Source organism: Pseudoliparis swirei, chromosome 16, assembly GCF_029220125.1.
Source record: "Pseudoliparis swirei isolate HS2019 ecotype Mariana Trench chromosome 16, NWPU_hadal_v1, whole genome shotgun sequence".
Taxonomy (NCBI): domain Eukaryota; kingdom Metazoa; phylum Chordata; class Actinopteri; order Perciformes; family Liparidae; genus Pseudoliparis; species Pseudoliparis swirei.
The window spans coordinates 12,399,221-12,417,948 of record NC_079403.1 but is presented as its reverse complement, the minus strand read 5'-3'; the positions used below and the strand labels follow the sequence as shown (position 1 = coordinate 12,417,948).

Below are 18,728 nucleotides of genomic sequence, written 5' to 3'. Positions count from 1 at the left end.
AGAGGAGAATTTTATGTGTGGACATTGTCTGCTGGTCTCGAGTCCTGAGGCGAGACTGAGTAAGAATTACTAAACATAGCATATTTAAGATTATTTAGTCTTGAAGTGGCCTGCTAGTGCCCACAAAAAAGATATATGGAAGCAAATTATATTATTGGTATTACATCATGCAACCAGATTAATTTCTTCTGAAGCTTCTTTTCATGGTAAACAATGCATAGGGTTTAGAAGTTATTGAAAAGTCTCCATAGTACATATAATGAGGAATCTTTGAAAACAGCCCAGCTGTGGCATGGAGTAGCTGTGGACAAGCACTAATCACCAGCACAGTCTGCAACTAAAAGCCTGATGCATCAGTGGATAGGAGGCTGTTTGTACCAGGAGAGTAGCTGGAGCTCCCTCACTGGATGTGGTGCAGCCAACTGTTTGCAATTTTGGATGCAATAATTACACACAACCCCCCAAGCAGGGAAATGTGCAGATGCATAGCATCTTCGCTGATTACATTCCCACGCACCGATTAGTAATTGCATTAGTATGTTATGAGAAAGCAGTGTATGACCACTGACACAGAACAAAGTCACACACTGAGACACACAGCGGAGGAGCACACGGGGAGAAGATACACGCACAACTGTCGGTCTGTTACACAACTAGAGAGTGTCGGTGCACGACGGCAGGTGGCGGGACAACGAGAGTCATGCAGTAAGAAGTGTATTTCATCACAACTGACGCTGGAGGAAGAGGCGGACCGCTGCTCAACGGCGGGGAGTGGGAGTGCGGGATCAATTGATTCGGTCAAACGGGAAGGAAATGTTACAAACTGCTGCTATGCCTCTACACAACTGGACCACAAGTCTGACCTGCATTGACCCCCCCCCCCCCCATGCAAACCTATCCACAGACCTTGATGGCTTCCACTGAGTCGTATTTGTCCAGCTTGTTGATGTGGTTGGTGATGCTGGTGTTGAGCGGTGCGGCTGAGATGGGGTGGATGACGGTGGCGTCGTGAGACTGCTGCTGGTACCGCTGGCAGTACGAGTAGACCAGCAGGGTGACCAGGCAGCCGAGGATGGAGCTGCTGAGCCCCACGGCGATCATGTGGAAGAGGTTAAAGTCTGGAAGAAGGCAGGGAGGGGGAGAAGTGGAATGGAGGTAATTCTCTATATCAGTTCACATAAGTCTAATGTGTGATTGAAGCTGCAATTCATATGGTAATGATGGAGTGCTCTGCAATAAAATAAAGACATTTCTATTAGTCTCCTTCTCTTTCTGTGTTATTGTCCAGACTGTGGGTAAGAGATGAAAGATGTGTGCGCATGGCGCTGCTTGTATCTGCCATTCACATGCGACTTTCATTAAGATGTTTTACATATCAGCTATGCAAAGCTATTTACAGTAACGTGGTTTATAGTTTAATCATTCTGTTTTACTTCTAGTTGTGTAATTTACAAAAGTGTCTTGCCAGCCAAAAATGAAAAAAAGAAAATATTACTTATTTGAAGGTTATATATATATATATATGAAATACGTAAATATTTAGAGTGATATATTAAACAATTAAGCAATCATTTTGCCAGTAAAATGTTAATATAATAACTGATATATGTTTTTGTGCTTCACTTAAAAACAAAAGTAAATTATATTTAAGACATAAGAGGTATCATTGACTTCCTCCAGATATGAACAGATTTGTCTTGAATGTATATTGGGTGTGTTTACAGCTGGATCTATGTGTGTTAGGCAGGATTGGAAAGCTATCTATCTTTCTCGCATGCGCGCACACACACACACACGCACACACACACACATGCACGAACACACACACATGCACACACATATATATCAATTACCTCCGCAGCGCCTCTCCTCCTGGCTGGAGCGTGCAATTGAGACTTCTGACGAAGGCAAAGAAAGAGCAAAAAGAAACTAAATTAAGGTTAAAAAACAATGTACATTACACATCCCTGTTAGCATGACACATTGCACCTTTGAAGGTTGAGTGTAGAAATGAAAGCTGTACTCAATATGGAACAGATTATCGTAAATACCCCACAAGCTAATCACGGCTGTGGCACCTGGAGCTGTTTCATGAAAAGTATCAGCTCTCATTAAAGGAAATTAAGTATAAGACGAATCTAATGAACCTTAATGGACTACCTTTCCCATTAAAAGGGATGGATTATAAGATCTAAAAGTAAATGGGTGATTCTATACAGACCTCTGAATGGTTTTCAGGATTATTATATCCCTGCTAATTAATACAGGAAGGTTACACATTTGTGTTTCAATCAAATGTTTATTCTAAAGCCACTATGAATGATTCCTTAAGTTTAAAAACTCCAGAACACTAGCCAAAAATAAATGTTAATACCATAAGTATCCTTTGTTAAAGGAAGACGTTGTAATGACCTCTGTGCTGCACAGATCAATGCTCTGGGCGGTCTCGCATTACTGGCTGTCAATAAGAAGCTGCCTCTCTAAAAATATATTAATACTAATGATTTGTGTGAGATATGTGTGTGTATGTTGTGTATTTTTACGTTTTCGAGGGACTTTCTGTATTCTCAGTCTTTCAGAAAGATATTTAAACAACTGTTCAACTAACTGTTTGTTACACCCGTCCCCTGGGCATTGATTGACTTTGACAACTGTAACTAGACACACAACAGACAGTGAAGGCAGGTTTTATTTGTACTTTTCTGGGGAAACAGATCAGGGAATGGTCTTTTATTATTCCTCATTAAGCCCATTTTTGCCACTGTAAAAAAAAAAAATCAGGATTCTGTCATTCATAATTATGATAGTATTTCACAATTTTGAGATAGTAAATCGAAATTATGAGATAGTATCTCATAATAATGAGATGCTAAGTCCTAATTATGATATACTAAGTCATAATCATGAGATAGTAAGTCATAATTATGGCTTACAGGATCCACATGTTTTTCTCCCAGTGGCAGGATGGGCTTCCATACTTTCTAGGTCTTTTGCAAGATTTATTATATTTTCAAGAAATTGATCAAAATGTTACATACAAAAAGTCTTTCATGTGGGCCATGGGTCAAACAGGCTGATCTCTGTATCAGAGTTTTATATTCTCATCAACATCACATTAGCAGCTAATGTCTGTTTTAAAAAAACACAATACAAGTAAATGTTATCAGCTATAACTGATTTTATGTTTCAAGTGTATAGATAGATAGATAGATAGATAGATATATACTTTATTAATCCCCAAGGGGAAATTTGTCGAGTCAGTAGCAGCAACACACAAGAATAAAATAAAAAACCAAAACACAAAATATAAGAAGGGTTAGGGTGATCTGGCAAGAGGTGAACTGTTGTAGAGCCTCATAGCCGTCGGCAGGAATGTTCTCCTGTATCTCTCCTTGTGGCAGCGGAGCGTGAGGAGACGTCTGGAGAAAGTACTCCTCTGTCCCTGTAGGAGGTGGTGGAGAGGGTGGTCCGGGTTGTCCAATATGGACACCAGTTTCTTCAACGTCCTCCTCTCCACCACCTGTTCCAGGTGCTCCAGCTGGCAGCCGATGATGGAGCCAGCCTTCCTAACCAGTTTGTTAAGACGGCTGGTGTCACCGGCTCCGATGCTGCTCCCCAGCAGACAATGGCAAAGTGCAGCACACTGGCCACAACCGACTGGTAGAATAACTCCAGCATCTTGCTGCACACGTTGAAGGATCGAAGCTTTCTCAGGAAAAAGAGTCGACTCATCCCCTTCTTGTACACAGCGTTGATGTTGGCCTTCCAGTTCAGTCGGCTGTCGATGGAGACGCCCAGGTACTTGTACTCCTCCACCATGTCCACGTCCACTCCCAGGACACTCAGAGGTGTAGGAGCTGTCGCCTTCCTCCTGAAGTCCACCACCATCTCTCTGGTCTTGGCCACGTTCAGCCGCAGGTGGTTCTCATCGGCCCACTTTACAAAGTCACTCACCACTGCCCTGTACTCCTCCTCCCGTCCATCCCTAATACACCCGACCACTGCAGAATCATCAGAGTACTTCTGCAGATGGCATGACTCCGTGTTGTACTGGAAGTCACTGGTGTACAGGGTGAAGAGGAAGGGAGACAGAACAGTTCCCTGTGGGGCTCAAACATCACTGACCACCGTTCCAGACAGCACACGGCCCATTCTGACAAACTGTGGTCTGCCTGTGAGGTAGTCAGTGATCCAGGAGATGGTGGACGCGTCCACACCGGCCACCCGCAGCTTCTCACTCAGCAGCAGTGGCTGGATGGTGTTAAATGCACTGGAGAAGTCAAAGAAAGTGACTCTCACAGAGACACCGGTTCCATCCAGGTGCGACTGAGCTCGTTGCAGCAGGTAGATGATGGCGTCGTCCACTCCCACATGAGGCTGGTAAGCAAATTGCAGAGGGTCCAGCGACGATTTCACCTGCGGCCGGAGGTGGGCCAAGACCAGCCTCTCCAGCACCTTCATCACATGGGAGGTGAGGGCGACCGGACGGTAGTCGTTGAGGCCAGATGGTGTTGACTTCTTGGGGACAGGGACCAGGCACGACGTCTTCCACAGCACCGGGACTTCCCCCAGCCTCAGGCTGAGGTTGAAGAGGCGCTGCAGGACACCAGACAGCTGGGTGGCGCAGGTCTTTAGGACCCTGGGGCTGATGCCATCAGGACCTTCAGCTCTGCGCTGGTGTAGTTTCTCCAGCTGTCTTCTCACCTGGTCAGTCGTCACAGAGAGAGGGGGGAGGGTGGAGGAGCCCATTGTTATTGAGGGCTCGGTGGATGTGCAGCTCAGCAGGGGACAGAGGGAGGAGGTGTTTGGGAGGTGTGATGTGGAGGAGACGGGGAGGGCTGTGAACTGAACCTATTGAAAAACAGTTCAGCTCGTTGGCCCTCTCCAGGAGCCCCTGGCTGTCTACCTCCCACCTTGAAGCCAGTTATCTGCTTCATGCCAGACCACACCTCCCTTGTGTTGTTCAGCTGGAGTTTGGCCTCCAGCTTCCTCCTGTAGGAGTCCTTGCCCTCCCTGAGCTTCACCTTTAGGTTGCGCTGGGCTTTCCTCAGCTCATCCCTGTCTCCAGACCTGAAAGCAGCTTTCTTAATGTTAAGAAGCGCCTTCAGGTCCCTGGTGATCCAGGGCTTGTTGTTGGGGAAGCAGCGCACAGTCCGTGATGGGATGGTGGTGTGTTCACAGAACTTGATGTATTCCGTGATGCAGTCGGTCATACTGTTGATGTCCTCCCGTGCGGTCCACACAGCACATCCCAGTCCGTTGACTCAAGCAGTCCTGTAGAGCGTCGTTAGCCTCCAGAGACCACCTCCTCACAGTCCTGGTGGTCACCGGCAGCCTCTTCACCAGCGGAACATACCTGGGTGTCAGCCGGACCAGGTCATGATCAGACCTGCCGAGGGGGGGAAGGGCAGTGGCGCTGTATGCGTCCTTAGTATTAGCATACAGCAAGTCCAGAGTTTTATTGTTCCTTGTTGGGCAGTCTATGTATTGATGGAAGGTTGGCAGAGCTTTTTCCAATGTGGTGTGGTTAAAGTCACCAGTGATAGCCATGAATGCTCCAGGCTGATGATTCAGCAGAGCAGACACAGTGGAGTGGATGGTGTCCACAGCTTCCTCAGCGTCAGCTGATGGCGGCACGTACACGACAACCACAATGGCGGACGTGAACTCTCTCGGCAAATAGTACGGGCGCATCCCCACGGCCAACAGTTCAATGTTCGGGCTACAGAAGCGCTCCTTCACGCACACATGGTCCGGGTGGCACCACCGTTCATTCACATAAACAGCGATCCCGCCCCCCCTCTTCTTACCGCTCTGTGTAGCGTCTCTGTCAGCCCGAACAGTCCTGAAGCCGGGCAAAGACGCGCTGTGATCCGGATAGTCCGCGTGCAGCCACGTCTCAGTGAAACACAAGAGACTGCTCTCACGGAAGATCCTCTCGGTCATTACCAGCGCCGAGCTCATCCGTCTTATTCGCCAAAGACCTCACGTTCCCCGTTATGATCGACGGTACCGAGGGTTTGTATCTCCTCGTTTTAGCCCTCCGCTTGACACCCGATCTGCAACCGCGAGCCCTCCTCCGTAGCTCCAGCGGGATCACAGGTCTGTCTCCAGGCAGAAGCTTCGGCCTGCACAGCGCGATCAGCTGAGCACGCGAGTAGACGACGGTCCCCGTCATTGTTTTGCTGTGCTCACCGATACTCACGACAAAGTGAACAAAAGCCACAGTAGAATTATCGAAAAAAGTAGTTATGGTCCAGTGTCCGACCGTAACTAAGACAAACGTGAAAGAAAAGAAAAAGAAAAAGAGAGGAAAAGTGCAAAAAAAAAGACAATAAAATAAAAGCAAAGCGCCACTACTGAAACAAGCAGCCGTTGGCACAGCGCTTCCGCTGTGCCAACGGACCTAAAGCAGACCTAAAGCAATAATAAGGGTGGAAGGGGTGAGAGAAAAGTAAATTTCACTGGGTGGAATCAATAAAGTTGATTTCATCTTACCAGTTATAACAACAAGGATCTTACACAGTTACTGGACTTACATTGTTAACAAAAAAAGAACAGAAACGCTGTGCGGCACACTGTCTATTTATCTCTACTAGGGCTCATTCGGAAAAAGGCTGCATTATTAGCACACACACATATTGGATGTAGGAGAATAGTATAGAAAAAATAAAAACGCTTGAAAAACCAGGTACAGAAAACACCTCACAGGAGCAATTTCCCCCTTTCCATCCAACATTAAAAAAAGTAAAACTGCTGGTGTAAGTGCTTTTTACATGGCCCGACAAGACTCCTCGGCTCGTAATGAAACTAATATAGCAGCAGGGTTGTTGGAATGAGTAGAGAGACTGCCCTTAAGTGTAACACCAGGGTTCACGCCCCCATGTAATCACCTGCTGCACTCGGGAGTCCTTGAGCAAGAGACACTTTCCCTACTTGGCTCAAAAATGCTGCCCTGCTGCTGAACCCAACCTCTAACCTTGATACGAGTCCCTGAGAGGGATCACTAACGTATTTCATTATCACAGGATTCATGGAAATGAACTGAATTACCGCTGAGGGCATATGGTGGTCGGTGATGGAGAATGAATGTGTGTGTGCTCAAAGTTGTGTATGAAGTCATGCATGAGTGGCCAAGACATTCCAGAGGTGTGTGTGTGTGTGTGTGCGTGAGAGATCACCTGGTATCAAATTGGAGTCGGGGGAACATGGCCTGTTCTCGCTGTTGTTTCCCGAGCACTGGTTACCAGTGGGAAACAGGACATCACAGTGACGCACGCGCATCTGGGCCCCGTTGGAGTCACAGTGGGACCACTCCGACCAGCTGGACCAGCTCTCTAGGAAGGGCATTGACAGTAGATCTTACAGCCTGTGAAGAGTATGTGTCCATATGTGCGAGCGTGTTTGGATGAATGACGTGACCCCTCAGCTGCATTTTAGTCACGCATTAGTTTAAAGAAAATAAGCAATGACCCTGTGATGGATTGGTGGCCGAGTCACGGGCCTAAGCTCCTTATCACTGAGGTGTGTGTTTGTTTGTGTGTACCTGGACAGGATTGGGTGTTGCACAGCGCCTCTTCAGTGTGCAGGCCTAGGCAGATGTCCCCTCCATAAGCTGCCGGAGGGTTGCTGCAGGTGCGCGTCCTCATGTAGTGTCCCCCTCCACACGTCACAGAGCACTTGGACCATGAAGACCAGCATGACCAGCTGCCATCCACTAAACGGAGGATACGAGTGTCGTATTGTTTATGTTAATGCTAAAAAAACGGAATGATTATAACAAATGTTTCTTATGTTATTGTTGCGTGTACAGTCACTACAGTTCACAGTTTCTTGTTTTCTGGGAGAATACTCCACAAAATATGTGCTTTCGTGTTTTCTGGGATTTGGTTTCCAGGTCATTTGAAAAGACAATTTTCCTCTGAACATCAAGTGATTGGAAGTCATTCCAAGTCATTTCAAACAGCGATGCGTGACGCAGGAATATGAAGCAATTTGGAGATGTGTGTGTGAGTGTTTTCAAATGACAGGAAGTGTGCTTCATCCAGCTGTTACAGCAAACGCCAGAAACCCCGCCCCCCCTCCCCCTCCCAAACTCAACAATCTCTCCTCTGATTAATAAAGATAAACGGAGCATCACAATCTGTCTTTGTTGTTGTTGTTCGTTGCATGTAGTGCCAAGTGGCAAACGCCAAGTGGCAATAGCCTGAAAATTCACAACAGCATCAGCATGAAAAAAGAAATTAATAGAAGAAAAGAGGGAGACAATTAAAAGAGAGGGGGGAACAAGAGCAATAAAATGTGGGGGAAATCTTTGGCAGTGAATCACAACAGAGGGAAATATCTTTTGCCAATCATGTCAATAAAAACCTTAGTTCATCGTGGCAGAGAAATATTACCTTTTCGGAACCACTTGAGAATCGCTTTTAAAGACCTGATGATGGCTGGCAGCACAGTGCAGGTAATTGAAGTTGCCGATACTTTTTCTCCTCTGAGTTTAATTTCTCTATCACAAAGCGACACAATAAGTCGATTCCTGGCCCTCGATGACGGATCGTCTCATCTCGGGCGCAGACGCAAGAAAAACACGGATTCATTTGTTTCCAAAACAGATGGATGGCGGCATAACACCTTGTCCTTCACACATTTTAAAAAACACTGGATTAGCCAGGAAGGAGGATTACAATTAGTCCACCAGCACGGTCAGCTTGCCTCAAAGTAATATCTCACTTTCACAGGGGTGCTAATTGAGTGTGCATTAGTATTCATAACTACTCAGGTTGAGTTAAGTCAATTCCTTTGGGAGACAGGATTGCAGAGTTGATCATCACCACCATCCAAGACCTGTACACCTCCAGAGTCAGGAAACGGGCAGGAAAAATCACTGCAGACCCCTCCCACCCCGGACACAAACTATTCAAACTCCTCCCCTCTGGTAGACGCTACAGATCACTGCTCGCGAAAACCTCGAGACACAAAAACAGTTTCTTCCCCCTCGCCGTCTCAGTACTAAACAATAACCCACTGTAGCATATATATTTATCCCTTCTCTTCTCGCACTCTCCACTTCTTCTTGTATATACTTAAGTCACTTTACTTCTTAGACCGTTGCACTGTTTGTTCTGTTCTGCACTATTTGTTTAGTTTGTTCTGTGTTGTAATGTACATTTTGTGTAAGCACAGAGACACTTTACCAAGACAAATTCCTTGTTGTGCAAACTACTTGGCCAATAAAAAAAACTGATTCTGATTCTGTAGAGATGGTATTATTACAGTCAACATCCCAGAATAGGTGTACTACATGTATTAGCATAGTGATACAGGGCAGGGAAATCAAAGCACATTCACTCTTCATTATAGGGGAACATTAGTGTTAACCACACAGGCAGAGTCTTCCTGAACAAAGCAATTCTGATGCTCTTAGATCCAACGCCTTCATCTGAGCTCACAGCTGATAACACCTTCACTCTGTTAGCATCCGCGCTCAAACTGTTGGGGGCTGAATGGCGTGCACTTTCAAGGAATTAACCGTCTGTTAAAATATTATCGATGGCTGTGAACTCTCTTGGCTTTTCCGCTTGGTACCGCCGTGGCAGCAGCTATGAAGATAAATCGCGGCTGCTGAAGATGACGCGCAGATCCAAGCTTTTTGTGAGACACCTAAGCTCTACTCCAGAAGGATTGATTAATAATCACCCAAGACAACATTCCTGCTTGTCTGCTTGGTGCCTGTGCATGATAGCAGGTGTGCTTAATGCCAAACTAAGCACTGGATTTCCATTTAGACAGCTTACTTCCCTTTACAGACGGAGTATTCTTTTAATTGGAAACCTTCCTCTCTCAGCCTTTTGCTCGAGGAGTGTGGAAAATGCATTGTCTAAGGGCTTTTCACAACAGAACAAGGCCTCCCATAGCTGGCAGCATAATTACCCTGCAATGTAATTACATACGGGATCACCACAGGAATAGTCTCTTCGATTCCTAGTGTAAATTGGGGTCTTTGTAACACCTACTATCTGAAGCTGATTTCTTTTGTGGTTCCAAAAAATGTTAAGTAATTTTGTCAGTGTTACCCTTTACCCATTAATTATGGAACAGCATAGTTTGAGTATGATGCAGTAGAATGTATTTATCAACGTGCGAGTGACAAAGAGGGTGTGAATGACTTCTGGTTTGGTAAATGTTCTCATCTCCGTGTCCTCCGTTTGATGATTGTGTACAGTATAAGTCAAACTGGCTTGTAATGTGTAAACGTGTGCATTGGTTACCTGGACAAGGAGTGATGTTACACTCCTGATACTCCTGTGCTTGTCCCAAGCAGGTCTGACCTCCGTACTTAGGTTCCGGGTTACTGCAAGTCCTCTTCCGGCTTCGGATCCCCCGGCTGCAGTCTCTGTTGCACTGGGACCAGGAACTCCAGGACGTCCAGCCACCGCTCACCGTGTGGCCGGAGGTCCTGCCAAGGCGAAGCACCTCTCCTGATGGGGATGGATTGGGGACAAGACAAAAATAATTAGACTTTTGTCAAAACACTTTCTACTGGATGTCACGCCTGTGCTGTTGCTAGCTTTTCTCCGCATTGAGACATCACTTCAGATGAAATCTTGCTGTTTTTGGCAAGAAAGCGGATGATACTTGACTTATTCCCGGCCTCACTCTTCACATTTGTTTTGAAAAAAAAGAAGAGGACAGAAAGTCAATAGCAGCTCATGAAAACAGTTACTCTAAAGCTTTTAGAGCTACTCAAAAAGCGTAGGCTTGATTTGTTTGAAAAGAGCAGAGCCCACGACATGTTTTGTGTGGATGCTCAGTCGTATGCTGCAAAGCGATTCAAGAGATTTAATTAAAAATCACCTGGTGGAACATATTGTGCATGGAGCGTAGAGGCTCATAGATGCTCTTAACCCTTGTGTTGCCTTAGGGTCATTTTGACCCGAATCAATATTACACCCTCCCCCCGCTTTAGGATTAATTTGACCCCATTCAATGTTTAATGTCGGTGTTCTTTCGGTAGTCAACAAACAAACATAAAGTGCCTCACACTTAAACTTGGAAAACAATATTAATTATAATAATTTTCTGGAGGTTTTAATTGCTGGCGTCAAATTGAACCCAAAGGGTAAAATATGTTAGTAAATATAAAGGTAACAGGAGGGTGAAACATTGAATCGGGTCAAAATGACCCTAAGGCAACACAAGGGTTAATATCAAATCATAGTTGAAATTGTACTGATGTTTTTCAGCTAGAAAGCCAAATAGAAACAAAAACACGAAGAAAAAAGATGTATTGATCATTTTTATTTGCCATAGGAGTGGCAAAGCTCGAATGATTGATCAGTCTTTAAACAACTTTAATCCAGACTTGAATGTTTCAGAAGCTATTGGATGGATTGGCTTTAACTTTGCACATTCATGGTCCCAAGTGGATGATGGTTAATTACTTTTCCTATCACGTCAGGTTCACCTTTGTAGTTTTGACAACCATAAAATGGATTCCTTCAGGATTAACTGTCATAACTTTTTTTAATATATGATTTATTTGTAGAAATTACAAAACAAGACTAAAAGTACAATAGACCTCACAAATAAGGAGTGAAAGGATAACATATCACATAGCCAAATGGTGAGTATACACATTACAGCCCCCCTCCCCTCCCTTTCCCAAAACAATATACAACAAGGCAATTTGATACACAAACAGTAAAGAAAATTATAAAAGCAACCAAAACCCAGCATCAACAACTGGCTGTGAAATGCTTGTAGCGACAGATAATATTGTGGCCACCTTCTCTGACCTTAAACTCTCTTACTCACATCTACTCACATCCACACACACACACACACACACACACACACACACACACACACACACACACACACACACACACACACACACACACACACACACACACACACACACACACACACACACACACACACACACACACACACACACACACACACACACACGCACACACACGCATATCCACTTGCATTAATTGAGCAATGTAAAGACTATACATAAGGAAAAAAAAAAAAAGAAGAAAAAAAAGAACATATACATAACAATAAATAAAACAAAAAACAACAACATCAAAAACTGAAAATAAATGAAACAAAAACAAAAAGTGCTGCATGCTGCGAATATGTGCTCCCAATAAAGCTGCTAAAACAGGGCACTGGTGCGTTGTTGGGGCGAATCAATCGATGGTGGCGATATCTAGTTGGGTAGACCTGACGTGCTCTAAGAAGGGTTCCCAGACCTTACAGAACTTAGTGGAAGTGCCTCGTAAAGAGTACTTAATTTTTTCGAGTGACATAAAACGAAGGGCATCTCTAAGCCATTGAAAGTGGGAGGGGGGGCGGGAGTTCTTCCAATGTAGCAGGATAAGACGCCTCGCTAAGAGTGACAGAAAGGCCACAAGTTCACAGAAGTAAGATGGGAGTGAGTTCCCAGAAGGTAGGACACCAGACAGGGCAACTAATGGTGAGGGACAGATATTGGTAGAAGTGACGTCTGAGAGAGTGTCAACGACACCCTTCCAGAACGGCGCAAGTACAGGACAATCCCAGAACATGTGGCCAAGACTGGCCGGTCCTAAATGGCACCGGTCACAGCGTGAGTCAGTACCTGGGAATATACGAGCCAGTTTACTCTTGGCCCAATGAACCCTGTGCACTACTTTGCATTGTAAGATTCCATGCCGGGCACAGACAGAGGATGAGTGGACCCATTTCAAAGCTTTCTCCCACCCCTCAGGGTCTATCTCTATATTAAGATCAGCCGACCATGCGGCACACAAGGCATCAGAGGTTGAGGATTGGTGCGTAAGAAGAGTATAGTAAATCCTTGATATGGTACCTTTCCGGTAAGGGTTCATTTTGAGGAAGGTGTCAATAAGCGTGGGAGACGGTATGGTGGGAAATTTGGGAAAGCGGTTGCGGACAAAATCTCTTATCTGCAAATACCTGAAAAAGTGTGTTGAAGGCAAGTTATAAGGCTGTGCTAACTGGCCAAAAGAAGCACATTTACCATCAATGTAAAGATGGTTAAAGGATAAGATTCCTGTGTCTCTCCAGATTAAGAAAGCATTATCCATAATGGGTGGAGTGAACAGGGGGTTAGAGTAAACAGGAGCCAGACCAGGTATAGATTGCAAAGTAAATTGTTGTTTAAATTGTGTCCAGATTTTAAGACAGTTTTTCACAACAACACTGTCTGAATGCACATATGATGGAATAGTTGTGGGGAAGCACAGGAGGGACATCAGAGATGATGAACCACATGAGGCCTCCTCAACCTGTAGCCAAAACTGTCATAACTTTAACCTTAACTTTTCATCAAGCGCCACCAATTTGTCCAAAGCTTTGGTTTATTATTAAGTTCTTTACCTGTAAAATGACATTCTGCATTAAACCTAAGCTATACTGAATAGCAACTGTTGGCATGATGTTAAGCATAGAAAAGATCAAACATGCCAAAGATCAACATATTGGCATAGGCACTGTGAGCATGTTATCATGTTGATGTTAGCATTGAGCATACTGTGACTAAGTACAGCCTCACAGAGCTGCGAGCATGTTTGTAGACCACATCTTAGTGTTGATGGTGAAAAGGTAAGCTTTCAACTCATTGACGTAAGCACAAGAACTTATAAAAAAGAAGTAACTGTTGGACGTAGCTATATTTTATATTAAATATTGCACTGGTAGTAGCATTGAATCAGAATGGAGACGATCGCTAACACTAGTACATCGACAAATAGACAGATACCACATCGATGGTGTCAGAAATCAGCTGTGCAGGCGTTTATCCATCATTCAATTCTTGTCAGTCTCTAAAGATGGATACAGTGGGAGCGTTGGTGTGTCCCGTGAACACACCAACGCTCCCCCTCATCAAACAAAATCAGTCGACTAATCTGTGTACACTCATCTGGAATGAGTTGAATAGAGGATTCCTAATGAAATATGAAACCGTCATTACTATTACACTATAATTACTGCATGCATTAATCAACAGAATGAGCAGACGGAGAGAACGCTTTTGGCCATTTTAAATGCAGAGAGTGAACTAATCTGTTTGAGTGAATGACAATCACCTTCAAGGAAATTACAGTCATTGTCCAAGCACTCCTCTGATGAGTCACTCATTCAACACACTGGACTTTGATCCACGCGTCTTTGATGGCAGTGGAGGTCTTTTCTTTTGTATGTGCTGCTTCTGCTTCCTGCCAATATACACTCCGTCTCATTCTGCTATTTCTATGAATATACAGGACTGTCTCAGAAAATTAGAATATTGTGATAAAGTTCTTTATTTTCTGTAATGCAATTAAAAAAACAAAAATGTCATGCATTCTGGATTCATTACAAATCAACTGAAATATTGCAAGCCTTTTATTCTTTTAATATTGCTGATTATGGCTTACAGCTTAAGAAAACTCTAAAATCCTATCTCATAAAATTTTAATATTTCCTCAGACCAAGTAAAAAAAGATTTATAACAGCTGAGTGTTTGTCAAGGCTCAGGAAACCCTTGCAGGTGTTTCGAGTTAATTAGACAATTCAAGTGATTTGTTTAATACCCTACTAGTATACTTTTTCATGATATTCTAATATTTAGAGATAGGATATTTGAGTTTTCTTAAGCTGTAAGCCATAATCAGCAATATTAAAAGAATAAAAGGCTTGCAATATTTCAGTTGATTTGTAATGAATCCAGAATGCATGACATTTTTGTTTTTTGAATTGCATTACAGAAAATAAAGAACTTCATCACAATATTCTAATTTTCTGAGACAGTCCTGTATATATATATATTTGCCTTCAAAGAAAAGAGGGAAGAACAGTTTTGTGTTGTTGAGGCAGACAAGAGAATCACATCTGGATCCTGAGAGAACCACTTGACCATGCCACAGCAACCTTCCATTTTGTCTCATTCTTATAATCTCTGATATATTTTTTTGTCACATCCCTGGCACATCTATTATGCACACAGTCTCTCTGCCCCTCAATCTATCTTTCCTATTAACCTTCTCTCGCTTTTTGTCTCTCGCCCCCCTTTCTGTGCTCCAACCTGGCCTCGTTGTTTTGTCAGCCTGTTCTTTTCACTGACAGTTAGCGTGGCATGGCTGCTTTGTATTCTCACGGAGAGGACCGTGTGTTTACCCAGCCCAAATCCTCGACCTCTTCATAACTACGGGCGACCTTGCTGGGTCACTGGCGGACGCTCCCTGGCATCAAGCTGGCGTGAGCGTTGACAGGCCCGTCGAGGCTCCCGCTCTTTATCGATTCTGAGCAGACAATGGCACGGAAAGCTCCCCCTGCTACTCTGACCCGATGTCTTTATCCAGCCCTCTGTAGCCCGAGAGACAGGACTGCTTTCACGGCAATGGAGTGCCTACCTCGCATGAAAACTAACACATTCAATATACACACTTCCATGCATATTCCAATACATGCACACATAAACACACTTACTTCCACTAGTGCCGACAGTACACGCAGTAATTTGGCCACATTGCTTGCTCAAGCTTTGGCCTGAAACTGCTCTGGTGTTAATGCTTCTTCACAGGGACTGCTCTCCCGTCGTCAAAAACAAACAGCATGGTGCCCTCCCTTTCAAATAGACAGCGACTGGATCTATCGATCGGCAGGAGAACCACACACAGCCGGCGAGAGCTAATCCCCTATTTCCTGACGGGCTTGGCCGAGCCAAAGCTAAGGAGGACACAGCGCAGCATCCAGTCGTCTCTGCCGCAAAGACACCACGCCATTCAAAATCGTTCCCTCCTCCCTTTCTTCGCTTAACCTCACACCTTGCTCAAAGGAACAATACACTGTCAACAAACATATAAAATGCTGTGTGTGTGTGTGTGTGTGTGAAAGATAGACAACTAGAATGGGCACTCGGTAGAGCGCATACCTTCGCATATCACAAGATTGGGCATTGAATTATGAACATTTTGGCATTAGTTGCATGCCAATTGGATACAAATTGAACGTGCTATGGTAAAATGAAGATGTTGACCTATCCATGACCTTGACCTTGACCTTTGACCCGATCGATCCCAAAATCTAATCAAATGGTCCCCGGATAATAACCAATCATCCCACCAAATTTCATGCGATTCGGTTTAATACTTTTTTACTTAAGCGAATAACATGCATACAAATAAATAAATAAATAAATACACGGCGATCAAAACATAACCTTCCGCATTTTCAATGCGAAGGTAATCAACGTATGCATGTAAGGAAAATAGAGGAATGGGGACGCTGTGAGGCCACACACATTGTAAATGCAATTATGTGCAATCTAATGTACACAAAAGACAACTGGAAAAGCACTCAAACAGCAAAAGGTGTGAGAAGAAAGGAAGTGTCAAAAAGATAGATAGAGGCAGATGTGGAGACGAGATGACATCTGCAAGTCGAAGACACAACTCCACTTCGAGACGGAACTCGCTAACCTTCAACAGTGAAGAGATGCTGTCATGTGTGGACACAGTTTTATCGACATCAGAGTAACAGGGAGAAGAAACTGCACATTTACTCCCTATTACTCTTCCTTCCTTCCTCCTCCTCCTCTACCTTCCTTATCAGATCAGAGATGTCTCCATGCAAATATTTGTGTTTTTACATATCTTCTAAAACAAACTACGGCCTGCTCTCTGCTCTCTCACATTGGCACCATGTGACAGTGCTCTCTGAGCTGTCCTCAGGTCTGCCAAGTGATGGTCGACCATGACACTCTATATGGGATATTCTCATGGAAGAGCTCATTTAAACGTTGTAAGGGTGCAATTAAAACCCCACCCTGTAAATAGAGGGATCAGTGCACATGCACAGAAAAATGAACGCAGAAATAACCAGGAACAAGGAAACAAATGCTAACCTGATAGGAGCCCAGAGAGTTATGGGCCCAGCTTGCACCTTTAGTGCCCTCTGCAGAAGCATCTTTCCCTACTTACAGGTTTAATTGCAGAGATATATTGGACCGAAGGGGTTTAATTCACTGTCTGTCTGTAATGTTTGGGGTCAGAAGAACATACAATATTTGACCCACTGTTCGCATGAACGAAATTTATTTACGTTGTCGTGTTGGCAGGGTTTACTGTTATGAAGAGGATTTGCAGTAGATTACACTTCAGTCCAGGGTTGCAATTCTAGGGTAATAACTTCAACTCACAGACGTTCTCCATCACTGCCGACTGACATCTAAAGTTGTATCGAGTCAGCTGCCAAACAGCAACCTTTCAACGCAACAAACTAATCCCATGTTATTGTTTTCACATCATCTATGGATGCTGTTTATTGGGTGAGTCGGATTTTCTGACAACGGAATTCAACATTGCATGATCGAATTTTCAGCTTCTGACAATTTACTCTTAAATGCGTCAACAAGGATAGTGTTTAAAATGGTCCCCACTGCTCCAATAACACAACTTTGACCAGAGCATAAGGCAACTACATGCTGACTGTGATGGATTCCCTTCTACATGCAGGTTTCAAGTCAGTTTTGTGACCCATAAACTGGTTGAAAGAGGGGAATAAGCCGAACACTTTATGGTATGTCTCTCAAAATTGTGGTTTGATAAAACTAATTTATACCAATTTGTACAAAAGTATTCTGTATACATTGGCTGTTGTTCATTCAAGTAAACAAAGCAGAAAAAGTAAGTAAGATTATGGGAAAATGTAAGACCGTTTTGTATTCATGTATCCCTCTTGCCACAACAATCACACGTAATACAAAGGTCCAGCTGGTACTGCTGGTTGTGGCGGTAGACTTCAAGTGCATGTTTGTCTTAATTGTATGTTCTTTCAAAAGAATGAGACAATTTCAACAACCTGCCTACAAACATCACACACTTGTGTTATTTCCATCAAAGAAACAGCCCTTTCCTTCTCCCTGGCAATTTTGAGTATCACAGCACTCCTCTCCTCTCTGAGGCAGCAAGGAGTATGATTGGTCAACAAAAGCAATAGTGAAAAGTGAAAGGGAAGACAGGCAAAGACATCATTTGGTGTTTCTAATCTCTCAAAACCTGCCGTTATGATGCTTTGAAGAGCTCAGAGTGTGATCTCATGCAGGCATGTTCAGCAAGGAGTAGCTTCAAGCCAACAAAGAAGATTCTGTCTGGCAGTTATGATTTCACATCTCCTATGCTGGTTTGCTAATTTGTTGACTCGATATCACTGTCACTAAAAACTGTGCTACTCTTTGAGAGCCCCATTGAGGACTAATTTCATCGGCACTCCAATGGCACTCTGCAAACTTGGTGTTAAGGATAATTGCGATACGGTTGTGAACTCTATCTGAAGATGTCCAGTTACGATCTTAACTGAAGCATAACCGATAAAGAGAGATCATAATCATATAGGAAGAGATCCTCGCACCAACAACTATAATATTATAAAAGATGCAATAGTATTACAACTAAGCCTTTCAATATCATAAAGACTGATTCACCAGGTGGGGACGATCAATTAGTTGACAGGGAAAGACAAAAGGAGAAAAGAGCAACATTGAATGACCTAACTGCATTTCATTTATTGCCTTATAATCTAAGTGTAACTGCACATACATGCACAATATTTATTCTGCCTGCGTATATATATATATATATATATATATATATCATTGTATATATTATTCAGCTACCATAGACTGTTTACTGTTTTACTGGCGGACTAATAAAGGATCATCTTATTTGATATTA

The 18,728-nt window shown here is 43.7% G+C and overlaps 1 protein-coding gene across 1 annotated transcript in view; it reads right to left on the bottom strand.

Annotated features, from left to right (window-relative positions):
- The window catches only part of sema5a (sema domain, seven thrombospondin repeats (type 1 and type 1-like), transmembrane domain (TM) and short cytoplasmic domain, (semaphorin) 5A), a 99,210-nt gene that overhangs the window by 3,950 nt on the left and 76,532 nt on the right, over window positions 1–18,728 (bottom strand). Inside the window, exons 16-20 of the mRNA XM_056433545.1 lie at window positions 10,269–10,478; window positions 7,547–7,717; window positions 7,182–7,337; window positions 1,854–1,898; window positions 907–1,118 (exon numbers count right to left, since the gene is read on the bottom strand). Of these exons, the coding sequence (XP_056289520.1) occupies window positions 907–1,118; window positions 1,854–1,898; window positions 7,182–7,337; window positions 7,547–7,717; window positions 10,269–10,478 (794 nt within the window). The remainder of the gene's footprint in view (window positions 1–906; window positions 1,119–1,853; window positions 1,899–7,181; window positions 7,338–7,546; window positions 7,718–10,268; window positions 10,479–18,728) is intronic.